At 33.8% G+C, this 17,057-nt stretch overlaps 1 protein-coding gene across 1 annotated transcript in view; it reads left to right on the top strand.

The window, feature by feature from the left end:
* Positions 1-17,057, top strand: part of SOBP (sine oculis binding protein homolog) — a 220,402-nt gene that overhangs the window by 21,930 nt on the left and 181,415 nt on the right. Inside the window, exons 2-3 of the mRNA XM_051997486.1 lie at positions 4,884-5,022; positions 7,717-7,902. Of these exons, the coding sequence (XP_051853446.1) occupies positions 4,884-5,022; positions 7,717-7,902 (325 nt within the window). The remainder of the gene's footprint in view (positions 1-4,883; positions 5,023-7,716; positions 7,903-17,057) is intronic.

The following is a 17,057-nucleotide window of genomic DNA, read 5'->3' on the forward strand; positions in this document are numbered from 1 at the left end:
CATATATTTAAAGTGTGTCCAGGACATCTAGTTTGACATGTCCAATAGGTAAAGAGAGAATGTGATACTTATTATACCCGTGAAAGCTAATGAAGTTATCAAGAGGAGTTGTGTAGAAAGAGGAGCGGAGAATACTCAGAACAGAACTTTAGAGAACACCAATATTTAGCAGGCATGATATTGATGTTGAACCAGTGATGGAGAATGAAAAAAAGAACTTTTAGATAAACAGGAAGAGAACCAGGAAAAAGTAATAAATATCCTTGTCATTCTTACCTATGTATTGCTATGCCTTTGAGGTTTTGAAGTGGTAGAGTTAAGAAGAGAGAGAAAATGCTCTGTTATAAGCCTGTATTACTTGTTCTGGTTCCATGATCTCTGTCTGCCAGGGACTTGCAATCTCTGACTCCAAGAAAATAGTGGAAGGCTTCAGAGTGTTGTCAAGGATTTAACAGTTACCAACTTTGGGACAAAGAGTCATCACTGCATAGCTCTTTAGCATATGATATATCTATAGCCTCTAGCAGTTGGTAGCATAATTCAATGAACAAAACTTTTCCTTAGGGACCCGTGGAACACAAAAGAATACAAATATTGATATACAGGGAAACTACAAAACTAACTAGAGTCTCTGGAGATGAACTATTTTGCCATGATAAAAATCTCCTTGCCAATCTCTCTTCCAGAAAGCCCAGCTCAATTGCTACAAGATAAGGCCAGCTTGACATTAACCCAGAAGCCCACATTTTCCTTGCATTCTTCCGTTGCCTGCAGGCAGCTTCAGAGTGAGAGATGAATTGGTGACTTCATTAGCATTATTAGCAACAGCTGCTGTCTTCCTGACCCACATATCAATTTCACTATCTTCCTGCTTAGAGTAAAAAAATTTTTATAGTTAACTAAAAATCATGAAAAAATGTAAATTCATATTAAGTACTTTGTGAAGCCAAGTGGTCTGCAAACCAAACCATAGTATCTGAGGGCCATAATTAAACTAACCAAATGGTAAAAAACTCTAGGACTAAAAATATAAATTGGGTTCCACATTTACAAAATCCTGAATTATATTCTGCAAAATACAGACCTGAAAAAATGAGTGAATTTGTACCTTGTATTTTCTGGTAAAAGAAGATAGATCTAGGAATTATGTATTATGGATTATATATATCCACTACAGAAGTTAGATGGAACTATAGACTATAGTAAAGTTTATTAATCCATTCATTCTACAATTATGAAGAATCCATGAGTCAATGTGTGCTTTAATTAAATTATATTCAACAAGTAATCATTAAATGTTAACTGTATTCAAGACATTATACTTTGTATAGGTGAATACATAGAGATCTTACAATCTTGTTGGCATAGTAAGATGTGTACAAAAATGAATAAAAAGCAAATTAGGATATGATAAATGCTTAAGAAAATATGATTAAGAGGTACTTTTAGTAGAGATGAAGAGAAGATGCCTACTGGCTGGTTGGATTGGATCACAGAAAGGAGGAAAATCACCTTAAGCATCCATATATAATTACACAAATGAAATCTCAGAGTTGGAAGGAAATTGAGAGATCATGTAGTCCAACCCTTATCTGAATAAGAATTCCTTCTATAACATGCTTGACAAGGGATCATTTAGTTTTTGTCTGAAGACTCTTCATGAGGAGAAAGCCACTACTTTCTAAGGCAGTCTCATTCCCTTTTCAGTTAGCCCCAGTGGACATTACTAAAAAATGCTTGGACCCAGTGTTTTGTTCTTACTCACGATGTCAGAATCAACATACTAAGAGCAATTTAATATCTTCTACTTATTTTGAGAAGACTATGAGAGTTTAAAAATCATTGGAAAGCAAATTTCCCATTTCATACTATGTTTTTAGCCTCTTAAGGTTTTGGTCCCCTATCTAATTGGGGGGGGGGGGAGGATTTGTATAATGGAAACTTAGGTCAGTAACAATACATCTTATTCTTGGGTCAGACACTAAATTGAGTGAATAGAAGTGAAATAATAAGGGAATATAGCATCTCATTAAAGAAATGCTCTTCTGATTTAAAGGAGAAATATTTAGCATAATCCTCCTCAGTGGAGATATTCTTGAAGTTATTAGGTTTATTCATCTTGTTGTTCATGCCTTATTTATGCATTAATTAACAGAATGTAAAAAATGATCAGCCATCAAAGAGAGTAAAAGCCTTACAGAAGCGATTTTTGGCTGGCTGGTTGTTGGGTGTTTCTCTTTTATAATTGTTGGCATGTCATTGCATCATAGTTTGACTCAGATCTGTGTGCTAAAGAAAGGGTCTAAAATCCTGTGGGTGGTTCGAAATGCCAGGTTTGTTTTTGCACAATCAGTAGTGAAGTAGCTTTTTCATTATATGCAATCCCAATTGAAATCTAAAGACATGGCATTCAAGAAAACCTGAAATATTCATGTTGTCTTAGCACCTTAGAGGTAGAATCAGTGATGTGCTGGAGCCAGCCTATATTGGCTCTGAAAAGTAACTGTTAAATATATTGTGCAAGGACTTATACCAGAAACTGGTAAATTGTACAAACCAGGGAATGCTTTAATGTTTGTTGATTGTCTAGACTTAAGAAAATGATGGGAAAATGTTATAATGCAGATTAAATTTAAAAGGGTATCATGTGTATATCCTCTTTCCTCCCCAAGATGATTGTTAAACATTTATCAGCATATCCTTGGTTAAAACCCTACTATGTTATATCAGGTCCATAAATTACAAATTAAAATGAAATTCTGAATATAATTTTAACATAGCAAATTCCAAGAAGATTTGAATTAAAAGGAAAATTTGAAGTAGTAGTTTGTGGCAGTCAAGCCAGGTGTCTTGACTTTGTGATATAAATCTATCTTTATTTATATTGGATATAAATATATCCAAGAAAGGCCTCGGAGTCAGCCAGAGTCAGGATAAATTAAAGTCCTTGGTCTTTAGGGGGAGAAGTGAAGGAGACAGACAAACTTCCATGAGGCTTGCCAATGGTGTATCTTGTATTCTTGAGTCCAAAGTCACCAACCTCTCTCCTTCTCTTCCTGCCACTAAGTGACTCTGGCTTGTCTCACCCCACCCTCTAATCCTTGCCTACTATTATCTTAAGATCAAACATTGAGTAAGCACCAAACAGTGAGAAGATCTATTTATCCAAAACTTATGCTAATAGAGTCATTATCTAACATTGAATAGGTAATTAGCCTTAAGTGCTCAGTTGTCTGATTCAAGTACACATTTTCATAGTTTCAGCCCTTTACATCTCCTGCTTTTTTTTGTTTTAGAAAACAGGTGGTCATGTCATCCCTGACTTCTCAGGGAGGTGAAAATACCAAAAAGGAAGTGATCACACCTTCCCTGACTTCTCAGGAAAGGAGGTGAAAATACCAAAAAGGAAGTGATCACACCCTCCCTGACTTTTCAGGAAGGGAGATGAAAGCACTAAAAAGGAGATGATCATGCCCTCCCTGACTTCTCAGGAAGAGAGATGAAAACTATTAAAGGGAAGTGGGGAGTCAAGCCAGATATTGTTAACGGGGTTCTGGGCTGAAGGGTCTTACTAGAAACATGTATATACAAACCCATCAGCATGGGAGGTATTACACAAGCACATAGCAATAACGCACAGGCTATTAGTGATGACTCTCCCCACAACCAGTGCAGGCTCAATGTGGTGTAACAAACATGAATTGTACATGCAAATAGTGATAAAACAAACAATATAAATCAACATGGTGTTGTTAAAGATTTTCAGAAGTCCGAGAAGGAGGATATGTAAACAACAATCACACATATGTCTCCTTCAGCAGCCAATAGCTAGTCCAAAATCAATCTATTGTCCATTGCTTCACATATCAGGGAATCCAATGATCCCCGCAACTTTTTGAAGTTCTGTAACACATCATATAGTTGTCCATCACATTGCAAAAGAATATCAAAATATACAGTTTTACATCTTGTTTTGAAATTTATAGTGAATATATATAGTACAGTCTTACTGTACAATTTTATCTTTGTTGGAATGATAGCATAAATCAATTCCATAATGATTATAAAATTTGTTGACAGCCAACTTTAAAGATATCTACATTTCATAAGACTACCTAGGATAATATCTGGTGCATAGTAGAAGCTTAAGAAATGTTTGTTTAATTGAATTGAATTATGAGGCAATAGAAAACAATTCTATTGACCTTGGGTTCATGCAACAGGAAAATATAGCTAATGAAATTAATATTTCTGAATGTTTAACTTTTAATTTTATGTAGGTAAATCAAAAAGGAATATAAGATTTAAAAAACTCCTCCCACCAATGAAAAAATGAAAAAGAAAGCTTATATTGTTACTTATCCTACTTTACATATTGACAATGAAGAAATTATTTCTTTATTAAGATTTTAGTTGATCCAAGGCATTCATGTTAAGAAGACACATCTGAGTTAGAAAGCTATTGCAATTTAAATTAATCTGAAGCACTGAAAAGGTTGATTAATTGTTTTCATAAGGAAGTCTTTTGTTCTCATTTAGTTTTGTTTCAATTTTCAATATTTTTATAGAAGCATGTTGCATAAAATTTGCTGATGAATATAGACTAAAATATGACCTCTCCATAAGCAAAAAAATGATAAATTCCTCTTTTCTTATTTTTTTTAAATTAGAAAAGTCTGAATGTATATTATAATTGCACATGGTATCGTGGGATTTAAGTGTTTTATTTTTTTTAATACATGACTAGAAAAATGAACATGAGTCTGGAGGGGGGTGGGATGATGCAAGCAGTTCTTGGTACAATACAAATGGATTTCGATTTATGCATTCTTTCCAAAATGATTATTGATTACCTAAATAAGCAGGCGATTCTTCTTTTTCAGAACTTTGCTGAAAACACCATGAATGAACTTCTTGGCTGGTATGGTTATGATAAGGTTGAATTGAAAGATGGTGAGGATATTGAATTCAGGAACTACCCTACAGATGGGGAGAGCCGGCAGCACATTTCTGTTCTCAAAGGTAATGACATTTAATGTTCCTTTGTTCCTGCAAAGAAGGATGAACTATCTCAACCAGCCAGAATAGAGTTGCAATGGGACTCATGCTTTGTAGCCTATTCCAATGGCTGATTTAAATGTACATCTCCAACAAGGTTTTTCCATAAACAGGATCCAATAGAATGTGAGAGTGCAATATAAAATAAATAGGAACTTACTATTATCTCTCCACCAACAGTAATATTATGGCAGAGCCAGACAAAGCTTATATACTTGAGATTTCAGAATTCTTCCAAAAACACAATAAAAGGAGAACATATTGCTTATAACTTTTGAACTCCTAAGCTCTTTTACTATTAAAAAAAATCCTGGGACTAAGGCTTTCTGTCAGGCAAAAATGTCAAGAGTCAGATCATCAAAATATAAGTGAGAACCAAGATTACTTTGGGAATGCTTTTTTTTTTTTTTTTTTTTTTGCTTATTTCCTTCTTCCCAGTTTCATCTCACCGTAGGAGTGTTAATAAGGAGCAGTGTTGGAAGTATGAGTTTTTGAGTTGGGATTCAATTGTGAATAACATCCCTCGATTTTGCGTTGTTCATGAAAATTATTCCCAAACTTAAACAATAGGAATTTAGTTTTGTCTTGGATTCTTCAGCCAGTCTTGATAAGGAATTGCAGCTAGCTAGGTAAGAAGAGGAATGTTACAGATTCAGAATGTAGCAATATGCCTGGATCTTAACTTATCTAACAAACATTCTCTTAATGCTCAGAAATAGAGAAGAAATAATGGCAGCTTTTTATGTTACAATGACTTGTCATGGGCCATATGAATGGTCAGCTATGCTTGGGGCCTCATTAAGGAAATCCACAACTGGGCTCTTCTGGGTGTTGATAGGGGAACTTATGAATCCTTGATTCAGGAAGATTACTAGGTAGAGATGAAAAAGATATGTGTGGAAAAAAATCCTCCCTCTGACAAACAACAAACAATAATCCACCACACTCTTTAGGGATATTCATAAACCATTTATGAAACTAATTGCATGTTGTTATTGATAATTTGATCAGTATTTGTATTCCACTGAAAATCCTGTCAGTATAAACTACCTTTTCAAATATTTTATTCCCAGTCTCCAAGGTAATACATTTCCTTCTTATATGACAACAAATAGAATGTAAATGAGCTGTGCTACAGGCATGTGGAATTGAATGTACGTGACAAATTTTTTATTCAGCTTGATATGAAATTGTGTACATTATATTATCTAGATAGCATCATCAATTTTTCTGTAAATAGAAAGATGCAAGTCATGAGTTTATATTCTATAAACTAATAGTTCATGTAATACCTGGCCTTTGTATTAATCTTTTTTATCTGAGAGAGGCAAGGGGTGAGTGCCTGGAAAAAGATTTTTTTTCTTTAATGGATGAGCAGCTTACTTCCTTTATTTGTTGTTTTGGGAGACTTCATTATTTAAGAACTTGAGTTTTTCCCAGGTAAAAGTTACTAAACTCATATTCCTAAAAAACCATTAAATTTATAAAACAAGCATCCTTTCTTTTTATAGTTTTGTCTGCTAATCATGAATATGTTTTTGTGAAAATGTACAAACTAGAATAGAAAAAAGAGTGGATTTTTTTTTTTTTTGGTGAGGAAATTGGGATTAAGTGATTTACCTAGGTTCACATAGCTATTAAGCATTCAACATCTGAGGCAGATTTGAATTCTTGTCCTCCTAATTTCAGGGCTGGTGCTTTATCCATTGCACCATCTGGCTGTCTCAGGAGGACTGGATTTCAAGTTGGAGATCAGAGTTTGAATGCTGGTTCTGGTACCAACTATTTGTGTGATTTGAGCAAGTCACTTGACTATTCTAGCATTTAGTTTTTTGCATCTATGAAATGAAGAGACTTCACTAAATGACCTTTAAGGTTCCACTCAATTCAGAATCTATAATCCTATAAAAAATTTTCTAATTATCTATTTCTTCCTGAGTTTTTTCTCTAATTTCAGTCAGGTCATTATACAGTAGTAATTAAAAAAAACCTAACATATTGAATATTAAATATTTATAATTTTTATTTTATATTTTTTAATAAACAAAAATGGATTTACTTTCCACTTATTGAAAAAACCCAAACCCTCGTAACAAATATATGGAGACAAGAAGACAAGTTTTTGCCATAGTAATTTCCAAAAAAAATTTATGTCACATTTGTACCCGGAGTCCATCTCCCTCTTTCCAGAGATCACTAGCATGTCTACCATTTCTGATCAGTTTTCTGGAATTGTGATAATCCAATATTTGGGAAACAGTAAAATTTTGCTTAAATAGACCAGTATGATGTGAGAGATGGGCTACAAACACATCAGGGAAAATAGTTTGACCTTAAATAAATCTGAATTTTGGGTGTTCCAAGGAGATTTTTACAATATTAAATTCATCAGTTTTGATGTCAGAATAAAATGGTAAGCATGAAGCCAATTAGAAAGGATCCAGATGGAAATTTGTAGTTATGAGCAGAATTGTTCCCTTGAGTTTTGATAATATTTTATTTTTCAAAGTCTGATAGAAAATACTAATTTTCATTATCAGTTTTCTTAAATGAGAAAAATAACCAGAGAAAAAGTTTTAGTTTAATTAATAGGTACTTTTTTGCTGTATTGTATGTCTCTCTCTATATATGTATACATATATATTTTTTATTTTACAGAAAATTCTTTGCCAAAGCCAAAATTATCCGAGGACAGTGTTATTTCGCCATATAATATGAATACAGGCTATCCAGGGCTTGCCACGGGAAATGGATTAACTGACTCACCAGCAGGGTCAAAGGATCATGGGAATGTGCCCATTATTGTACCATTAATTCCACCACCTTTCATAAAGCCACCAGCAGGTAAATCTTTACTAGTATTTAAAATGACAGTGATTCATAGAAAACTAACTAGTCTGATGTTGCCATCTTATGAATAATTTTTAATAGCCAATTAAGCCATGAGAAGAGCTGTAATATTAATTGGTGTGTGTGTGTGTATGTGTGTGTTGTGTAATATTAATTGTAATGAGTGTTACATGAGAAACATCTGTGCAAGGTTGTTTTTTTAAAAATAGTATTAGTATATTGTATTGTATTATATTGAATCAAATGGCTACAAATGATTGCCTACAAATTTGTTAATCTAAAACTTTTAAAAATAAATGAACGAATTTTGAAACTGTATGCACAAAACATTCAGTTTTGAGAAAGAGCTAAATGGAGATGAACTAGCCACAGAGCTAGGAAGTATTTGCCCCCTAAGGGTTCTTTGGGAATATGTATAGTCTATGTATTTATCTGCATAAAGGAATATATATAGGACCTGTTGATTTGTGGTCAGGTCTTTTTCCTTTAAATCTACCCAAAGTCAGATCATGATATTTAATTTCTTAATAGTGATCTACTTAATTCTTGGAAAGCACTTTTGATTTCATTGTTTTAATAAAGATCTTTCATATTCTCAAATATTTTACATTTTCAGAAAATTTTCACATTAAAATTAAGCACTGGAATTGTAGATTTAGCATGATTATTCAGTCTTGTAAAGCAGGGTTTCTTAAATTTTTCCCACTCATGACCTGAGTCACCTTTCACCTGAAACTTTTTTTTTTTTTTGCTGAGGCAGTTAAGTGATTTGCCCAGGATCACACAGCCAGGAAATGTTAAGTGACTGAGGCCAAATTTGAACTTGGTTCCTCCTGACTTCAGGGCTAGTGCTCTATACACTATATAAACTAGCTGCCCCCTGAGACATTTTTTTATGTGATCACAAGCATATAGATATATAAAATAAATATACAAATCAACCATTTCCTGATAATAAATCATGATGTTTTAACCTTCTATGTTCAGTTATATGAAGAGTCTTTGCTATAAAGAAGGTGGCAGATGTGTTTTACAAAGAGAAATACTATGTATAGGGGTTCTAAATGTTTTTGTTTTATAGATTCTTTTGGCAACCTGATGAACCTATAGACCGTTTCTCAGAACAACATTTTAAAATAAAATACATAAGATTACAAAAGAAACCCATTATATTAAAATAAATATATTGTCTCCATCCAAGCTCATGGACCTCTGAAATCTATAAATCTACCCTCTTTAGGTCTATGGATTAGAAATTAAGAATCCCTACTCTATGTGATAATGAATGTAGTATACTATACATTTTAGGATTAAGGTAAACTGTATTATTGCTACTTAGGGTACATTGGTGGTCTATTGTATATCAATAAATGTTTATTGATATATATTGCCCAGGATATATATGTCATAAGAGTTCATGTGACAATATTTTTCTATGACCTAAAAGTGGTCATTATAATTTTACTAGGGAACAAACGAATGCAGTGAGATGTTTGAATGAATTTTCCTGAATGACCAATGCAAGTGTAGGGTATAGGCAAGACTCTTTTTATTGCTGACACCATTGCCTCAGATAGATGCAGACAATAGATACTTTGATTGTTTGTATAGTATTTCATATTAGTGTTAAGAGGAACTTAGACTATATATATGCTCGAAATCCATTTACCATCAAACTTAAAAAAAAAATCATTCTTGCCTGAAGATGAGTAAGTAATGTAACTTGTTGGTGCCTCAGATAACTCTTTAAGACTGGGAATTACAGATGAGTTGTTAATTTGCATGGGAGGAGTTCACATCCTTGATGGAATTATAATAATATTTTAGATTTATGTAGTATAAAAGCACTTTACATGCATATGTCTATTTGGTTTTCACAACAAACTTGTAAGGCAGGTGGTATTTAGTATCCCCATTTTACAGATGAAGAAACTAAGACGTATAGAGGTTGTCAGTTTTTTAGTGTCACAGCTTGGAAGTGTTGGAGGCAAGTTTTAAGCCCTGGTCTTTCTGATGCTAAATGTATTCCTCAATTCATTATGCTTTTTATCAAATCACAAATCTGGACTTTGTAGGAATATTAGTTTAAAAAATAAAGTCATTTGTACTTAAGGTAATATTTAATTCTTTGCCCATTTTCTCTTTTGGTTGCTTGTGGAGCAAAATTCCTTCTTAAGAGAGACCAAAAATCTACTGTGATCAGGCCAAGTAGGGGTAAGGGAGGATGGAATAAAGAATAGTTAATTTTCTAAAATTAGAACTTGTTTTTGAACATGTGTATAGTGGTTTAGATGAGTGGCTCCAATAATAACAATTTTTTAAAAACCATCTTTTCCTCTCTTTTGCTTAAGTCTCTAATCCTTCTTCCCATACCTACCAACAGAAATCCCATACATAGGCTGTGCATAAAGAAAGTTGTACATCAAAATGCAAATTGATTGGTCTGCAGTGTCTCATGGGAGCAAAAGGGAACTTAAAAATGAACTGAGTTGAGGCTCACTTGGGTGCTATATGCCAGAAAATTTGCTCCAGTGTTTCCTGCCTAGCAAGCCACATGGAATCCAGGCACACAGCACCCATTTAACATTAGTTCATATGATGAATATGCAAAGGAACTGAGGCTCTAATGGAACCTAGGTATTCTGAGAGGCTGGGAGAAACAGAATATCCAACACAATTTTTTTTTAAGCAGCATCTTCCTCTTCCTATTATTACCTTTCAAGGTAAGGAAAAAGGGATGAGGAAAATATTTGATCTTCGAACAATACAATTATTGTTCTAGAACTTAATTGGTCTTTTTTTTTTTTAAATTTCAGTACAGATTAACTCTGGGATAATGTTTTAACTAAGCTCATAAGATCTTATGAAATGTCCATCCTGAGCAAAAGGATAACAATGCCTATTGCAACATTTCCACACTCTGATGATTATGTGTCTATGTCTATATGTCTATATCTGAAGGATCTTCCCCCTTTTCTCCCACACCCCAAAGGCCTGATCTTGTGGTGAACCAATGGGAATCAAACACTGGCTATATTATAAAGGATGTGCTGCTCTTGTGAGATAAGCTATGTCTTCTAAGGGGGCCAGTGGGATTTATATGGGCAAAAATTTACTCCTTAGAACGTATTTTTTGCTCTGGCTCAAATCCACTGCCTTTGGCAAACCATTGGCCCAGTGGAATAGTCATGATTGGGAACACGCAGATATTATGTTCTCTCTGATTTTTACTCTCTTTCATGCACAGCTGCATGAAGAAGGGTTGGATATTGGTCATTTTTGTGGCTGCGGAGTAGATCCTCAGGCTGAATCTTGCCATCTTTCCTTCACTCTCCACCCCCACTGCCTGGGATAAGGGGGAACTCTCTGCCCTTTTGTGATTCTGACAAGTACTGACCCATTTTAACCACATATGTTTATATATCTCTTTTTATGCTTTCCCCCCTTCCACTCAGAGCCAGAATTTGGCCCGTAGTGCTGAATTTGTGACATCACAGTTATTACTATGGTAACAGACTTGTTATAAACATGAGATAATAGCCCTGGTTTTGCAACCTTTTTTGAGTTAATTGATGTCAGTAGCAGTTTTGCTGAAATTAAGATCACAGACCTTTTCAGGATCTAGAAAATAGGCAAATAGAAGCATTTATAAGTATATTTCCTGTATCAGATTAATGATCAAGATAGCAAACCCTGGCCAAGTATTTATTTTTATGCAAAATGCATCTTCCCTCTGTCCTTCTCCACAAGTTTAAAGTCACAGGAAAATCCTATTGACTAGTAGATTCAGAAATAAAAGACTATAACTAGAAAAGAACAAAAAGTTTTTCAGGATTACTGTAGTTTGAATGGCCAAATTTCAGTCTTTGTTAGAACTTCATTATAACATTCTTTTCCATGGAGTTGGCTTTGCTATATAAATTGTCTGTCCTTCTGGACTCCATACAAAGTGGCTGATTTCGTTTAGTCTTAGAAGTTTTTGGGAGATAGTGGAATAATGGGAAGAGCACTGACTTTGTTGTTCAGACCTGAATTCAAGTCTTACGTAAAGGTTACTTACTTTTGTGTGATCTTGGACAAGTTGGTTAAACTTTCTGAGCTTCAGTTTTTTTCATCTGTAAAATGAAGGAGTAGACCATCTGGTCTTTATGACTGTAAATTTATGGTTCTGAAAGCAATGGTATTGATCTCAATTAGAGTTTGACAATAAGGATCTAATAATTATTCCCAGAAAACTTCTCAATATTTTTTAAAATCTAAATGGCAGGTATGTTGAGAGTATAATAATGAGCAAAAACAAAACAAAACAAAATTCCATTTTCTCCTTGTGTAGTGCTTTGTAGCTTTTCAAAGCAATTTCACCTATATTTTTATTATATGGAATATTTTTAAGCTATTTAAGCTTAAATCTGCATTAAGACTTTTAGGATATCCTATATAAGATTCTTCTCTCAACTATGTGATGTGGGAGTGAATCAGGGTAAATTGTGGAGGAAAAGAATATAACTATTATCCCATTTTTTAGAAAACTGGGGATAAGACAATTAGTAAGTGGCAGAGAGAAAAAGCAAAACTCATATCCTCTGCCTAAGACCAGCATATCTCTCCCCTTTTTCCTCCTCTTCATCCCGTTCCTACCAAACACTGTACTACATTGACTCTTTGTAAAACTAAGGAGCATCCCAAAAGATAAAGAAAGCAGTTGTTAATCTTGATTTTCCTTGTGAGAAAGGAATTATAAAAATGATTTTTCCCACTGGAAGTTTCACTGAACCTTTTTTGGGGAAAAGGAAAGAAACTTGTGTTTAGAAAAGTGAATTTTTAAAAATCTAAGTTATTTGACAGGTCTTGCCAGAATACCCAGAGGCTTATAGCCTGACTATTCTGCATTCAGCCTCACTATAAATCTTTGACTGCTTTATAAAAAAATGAAATAAGAGAGCAGGAGAGCATATACTCTTATTGCTGAGGTTCTGGAAAGTCATGAATAAACTGCTTTTATCCCCTTCAAATAATAGCTGACTTGATTTCCATTCTCAGGCTTGCAACCATGTGTCACTTAAAAAGGAGAGCCCATTCATAAAGTACAGCTGTATGTTCCTATGAGGGGGAGGATAATACTGTCTATGTAGATCAGCTTTGTTACCTGTAGTCTTGCTTTTTTATTTTTTTAAACAGTGGATATTTTCCATCACCTGAAGTGCTTTAGGTTTCATTGAGCTTTGCAAATTAGTTTTTTTTTTTTTTTTTTTTTTAGCATATAGACATAGAAACTTGATACTTTTTTTTTCCTTTTAAAAAAGCCTCATGGGGATCTGAGGAACCATTAGTTTAACAAAGAAGATGGAAACCGTCACATGACCTACAAGGCTATGTGTATGTAGTTGAGCAACCCACAGCTAATGTGCACGTTGCTTTTTTGGCTTCTATAATTCTTATATGGAATTGCACAAGCAGGAAAGCAGGAATCAAAATGTGGTTTTCATTAGGATCATCATTTATTTCTTCTGTTATTCAATATTCTCAGGGCTTGCCCACGAATGATGGGTTCCAAAGAGCCATTGAGAAAATATGGGATTTACTTAGATACATAGTTTACCATTTATTTAAATGTTCAAATGCTAAAGTATAATTATTAAATAAAATTATATAAATTTAAGAGGATTTGGATGACTTAATCTCAATGTACCAGATATGTATTTTTTAAAAAGTACAGTAAGTTATTCATTCATTGTCCCAATGGAAGAGAGGGACAGGGAGGCTATGGCAGATAGTAGGATTGGTGGTGATTTAGAGTAAGCAACACAGAATATCAATTAGCCAATAAATAAATACATAAATATTTATTGACCACTTACTATCTTTCTAGCACTATATCACATGCTGAATAGGATTAGAGTGAAAAACAGGACAGAAAAGAAGTGTAAAATATTTCTGCAGTTTGAAATTTAGTGAACATATAATCCAAAAGTTCTTTTAACTTGGCTTTGGACACTAACATTTGATTTTAACTAATATGAGATTCTTAAGGCATTCTAGGAAAGTCAAGATATTTGGTGCTAATAAAGTCGATCTTCCAGAGATAAAAGAGAACTGCATGATGCTGTGGAGAACTCTAGTAGATGTCTGGGGAATCAAATACTGATTCCTACACTTATTGGTGGGATGACTGACTTTAGGGAAGTTATTTGAGCATTCTGGGACCATAGTTTCTTCAATCTTTAACATGAAGTAGGAGTGGGGTGGAAGAGTAAACTGAATGAAGTCTGCCAATGAAAACATCTTGATATTGTGTGTATTAATAATACTGAAATGTATAAAGGAAAAAGGGCATTTGGAATTCAGAATTACATAAGTTACCCCAAGCAGGAAAGAATAAAAACTATTAGCTGTTAGGACAATGGTTTCAAGTATACCCTGGTTTGTGTGATAGATGTATTTGTTTGTGTTTCTGAAAACTTTTCTAAGTTATAATAGAATTTGAGGGTTGAGAAGAGACCTCAATGGCTTTCCAATTAAACCAATTTATTTCTACATTAGGTGGCTTTAATTGTTGAAAAAATGTCTTCTTACCTCCTGCTGAAATTGGTCTTTTTTCAGCTTCTATCCTAAGGCAATTAAATGATGTAAGGGATAGAGTGCCAGGTTTGGAGTCAGGAAGGCCTGAGTTCAAATCAAGCCTCAGACTCTTATTAGCTATATGATCTTGGACAAGACACTTAACCCTGTTTGCCTCAGTTTCTTCATCTGTAAAATGAGCTGGAGAAAGAAATGGCAAACCACTCCAGTAATTTTACCAAGAAAGCCCCAAATGGGGTCATGAAAAGTCAGGTACATCTGAAATGACTAAATAATAACAACAACAATGCTTCTCAGTTCTTCTAAGTTGACTTTTGGTGTCAAACAGAGTAATTCTAATCTCTCCTCTCTATAACAGTCTTTCAAATATTGGAAAATGACTTCAATATATCAACACTTCTTAAAATCCACCAGGGGAATTTGCTCTTTAAGAGGCAATGTGGTATATTAAAAAAGAATATTGCACTGACTATCCCAATAATTCTTTGATTGTAGACTCAACTCTGCCACTGACTTATTGTGTATCCTTAAGTAAATCATTTAACCTCTCTGGTCATCAGTCTACTCATCTGTAAAATTTGGAGTTGTTCAAGATGGCATCTGAAGTTTCTTATAACTCTAGCTTTTACCAATCTTCTAATTTCTGTGTTTTGTAAATTATAAATTTTTGTACCTGTTCTTTATTTAAAGTAAGGATCCCTACAGATTGTTATTCCTTCACTAAACAAAAACTTATTAAGCATCCCTTACTTTAGATACTATATAGGATACAGAAAGAAATAATTATATAAAACAGGTAATCATTCAATAATTGTTGACTGATTCGCTGAATTTCTCAGATAATGGTAAAATCATTGTCATCATAATTATTAGTGAAATTTTTAAGGAGTTTTTTTCTAACATTAAACTCAAATTTGCCTTTTTACAACTTTCACTGCATTTAGTTCTGACGTCTGTGGTTAACTTCCACATGATAGCTATCCAAAGACATGAAGATAATCTCAATCCTTGTTCAATTTTTTTTTCTTTTTGTTGGATTTTATCAAGCTAAACATTCTCAGTTCCTTAAATTAATACTTAACATGTCCTGAGCTCAATGACTGAGGTCCTAATTGTTCTTCTCTGGATGTTCTTTAGCTTCTTAACATCCTTTGTGATGCCTAGGGCTGAATGTGATGTTCCATCTCTAATGTGATCAAGACAAAGTTCAATACCCACTAGCACTTTTCTAATTTTGAATATTATGTTCCTTGATGTGGCCTAGAGTAGCATTAGCTTTCTTGGGGGTCACCATATAATACCATCTGAGGTAAAGTTTGAACTGGGGAAATCCTAATTTTAAGTCCAATATTCTAAAGCACACTGCTTATTGAAGATGATTTTAAATATTCTTATTGTTATATTCCAGTAACTTTAATAATTAACATCAGACTAGAGTTAATGTCTGACAAGAGTAGAGAGATTAAGTAGAGAAAGAAACTATATGAAGCATATATTGTTGGATTCAGTCCCACTGACCTTATTTTTAAGGTCAGTTAAAATTTTATTTTTTCCCTAATTACATGTAAAAACAATTTTTAATATCTTTTTCCTTTTTTAGTTTGAGCTTCTACACTCCTACACTCCTTATAAAGGAATAGCTTGTTAACAATAATTCCTAACTTCAAAATAGGAAATTATAGGAGATAGCAAATAAAAAGGTAATGGAAAAATCATTAGGTTCAGAATCAGAAGAAGTTCAAAAGGATTTGAGAACTTCAGACACATACTTATTGCTGTATGATACTAGACAAGTCAATTCACCTCTCTGTGTCTCAGTTTCCCCATCTGCTAAATGTCTGGGTTGGGCTTAATGACCTCTTTAGCTCTAAACCTATCAACCTCTGGTCTTACCACATACTAAGTGACCTTTAGCAAGCCATTTAATTCCTTGAGTCTCGGTTTCTCCCTCTGTAAAATGAGTATATGTAACACCTAGGGCAGTTAGGTGACTCAGTGGATAGATCCCCAAGCCTAGAGTCAGGAAGATTTCGGTTTAAATCTGGCCTTAGACATTTATTAGCTGTGTGATGTTGGTCAAGTCAATTAACCTGCATTTGCCTCAGTCCTCATCTATAAACTGGGGGCATACTGAAGGAAAAAAAAAGAGAAATCATTTCAAAATTTTTGCCAATAAAACCCCATGGACAAAGTCCATAGAGTTATAGAGAGTCTCATGCAACTGATTGATTGAACAAAAAACACCTAGATTTACAACACAGGACTTAGAATAGAAGAAATCTTAGAAATCATTTTGTGCAACTCCCTCATTTTAGAGTGCCTCATAGATTAAGTGAAAACACACATGTGAAAGCAATTTACAAACTAAGAGGTACTCTACTATGTGAAGCATTATTTAAGTCACCAAGTTTAGGAATTTGGTAAAGATTAACATTTCCTTTCCTATAACTAGTCTATCCATAGCCTGCTCAACTAGTGGAAAAAGTACTGTCTATAAAAATTTGTTGTTCTCCTTCACCCAAATAAAAAAAAAAAAAAGATACTTCTTACCATAAGATGCATATGAAATT

The sequence above is a fragment of the Antechinus flavipes genome, chromosome 4, assembly GCF_016432865.1.
Source record: "Antechinus flavipes isolate AdamAnt ecotype Samford, QLD, Australia chromosome 4, AdamAnt_v2, whole genome shotgun sequence".
NCBI classification, from domain to species: Eukaryota; Metazoa; Chordata; class Mammalia; order Dasyuromorphia; family Dasyuridae; genus Antechinus; species Antechinus flavipes.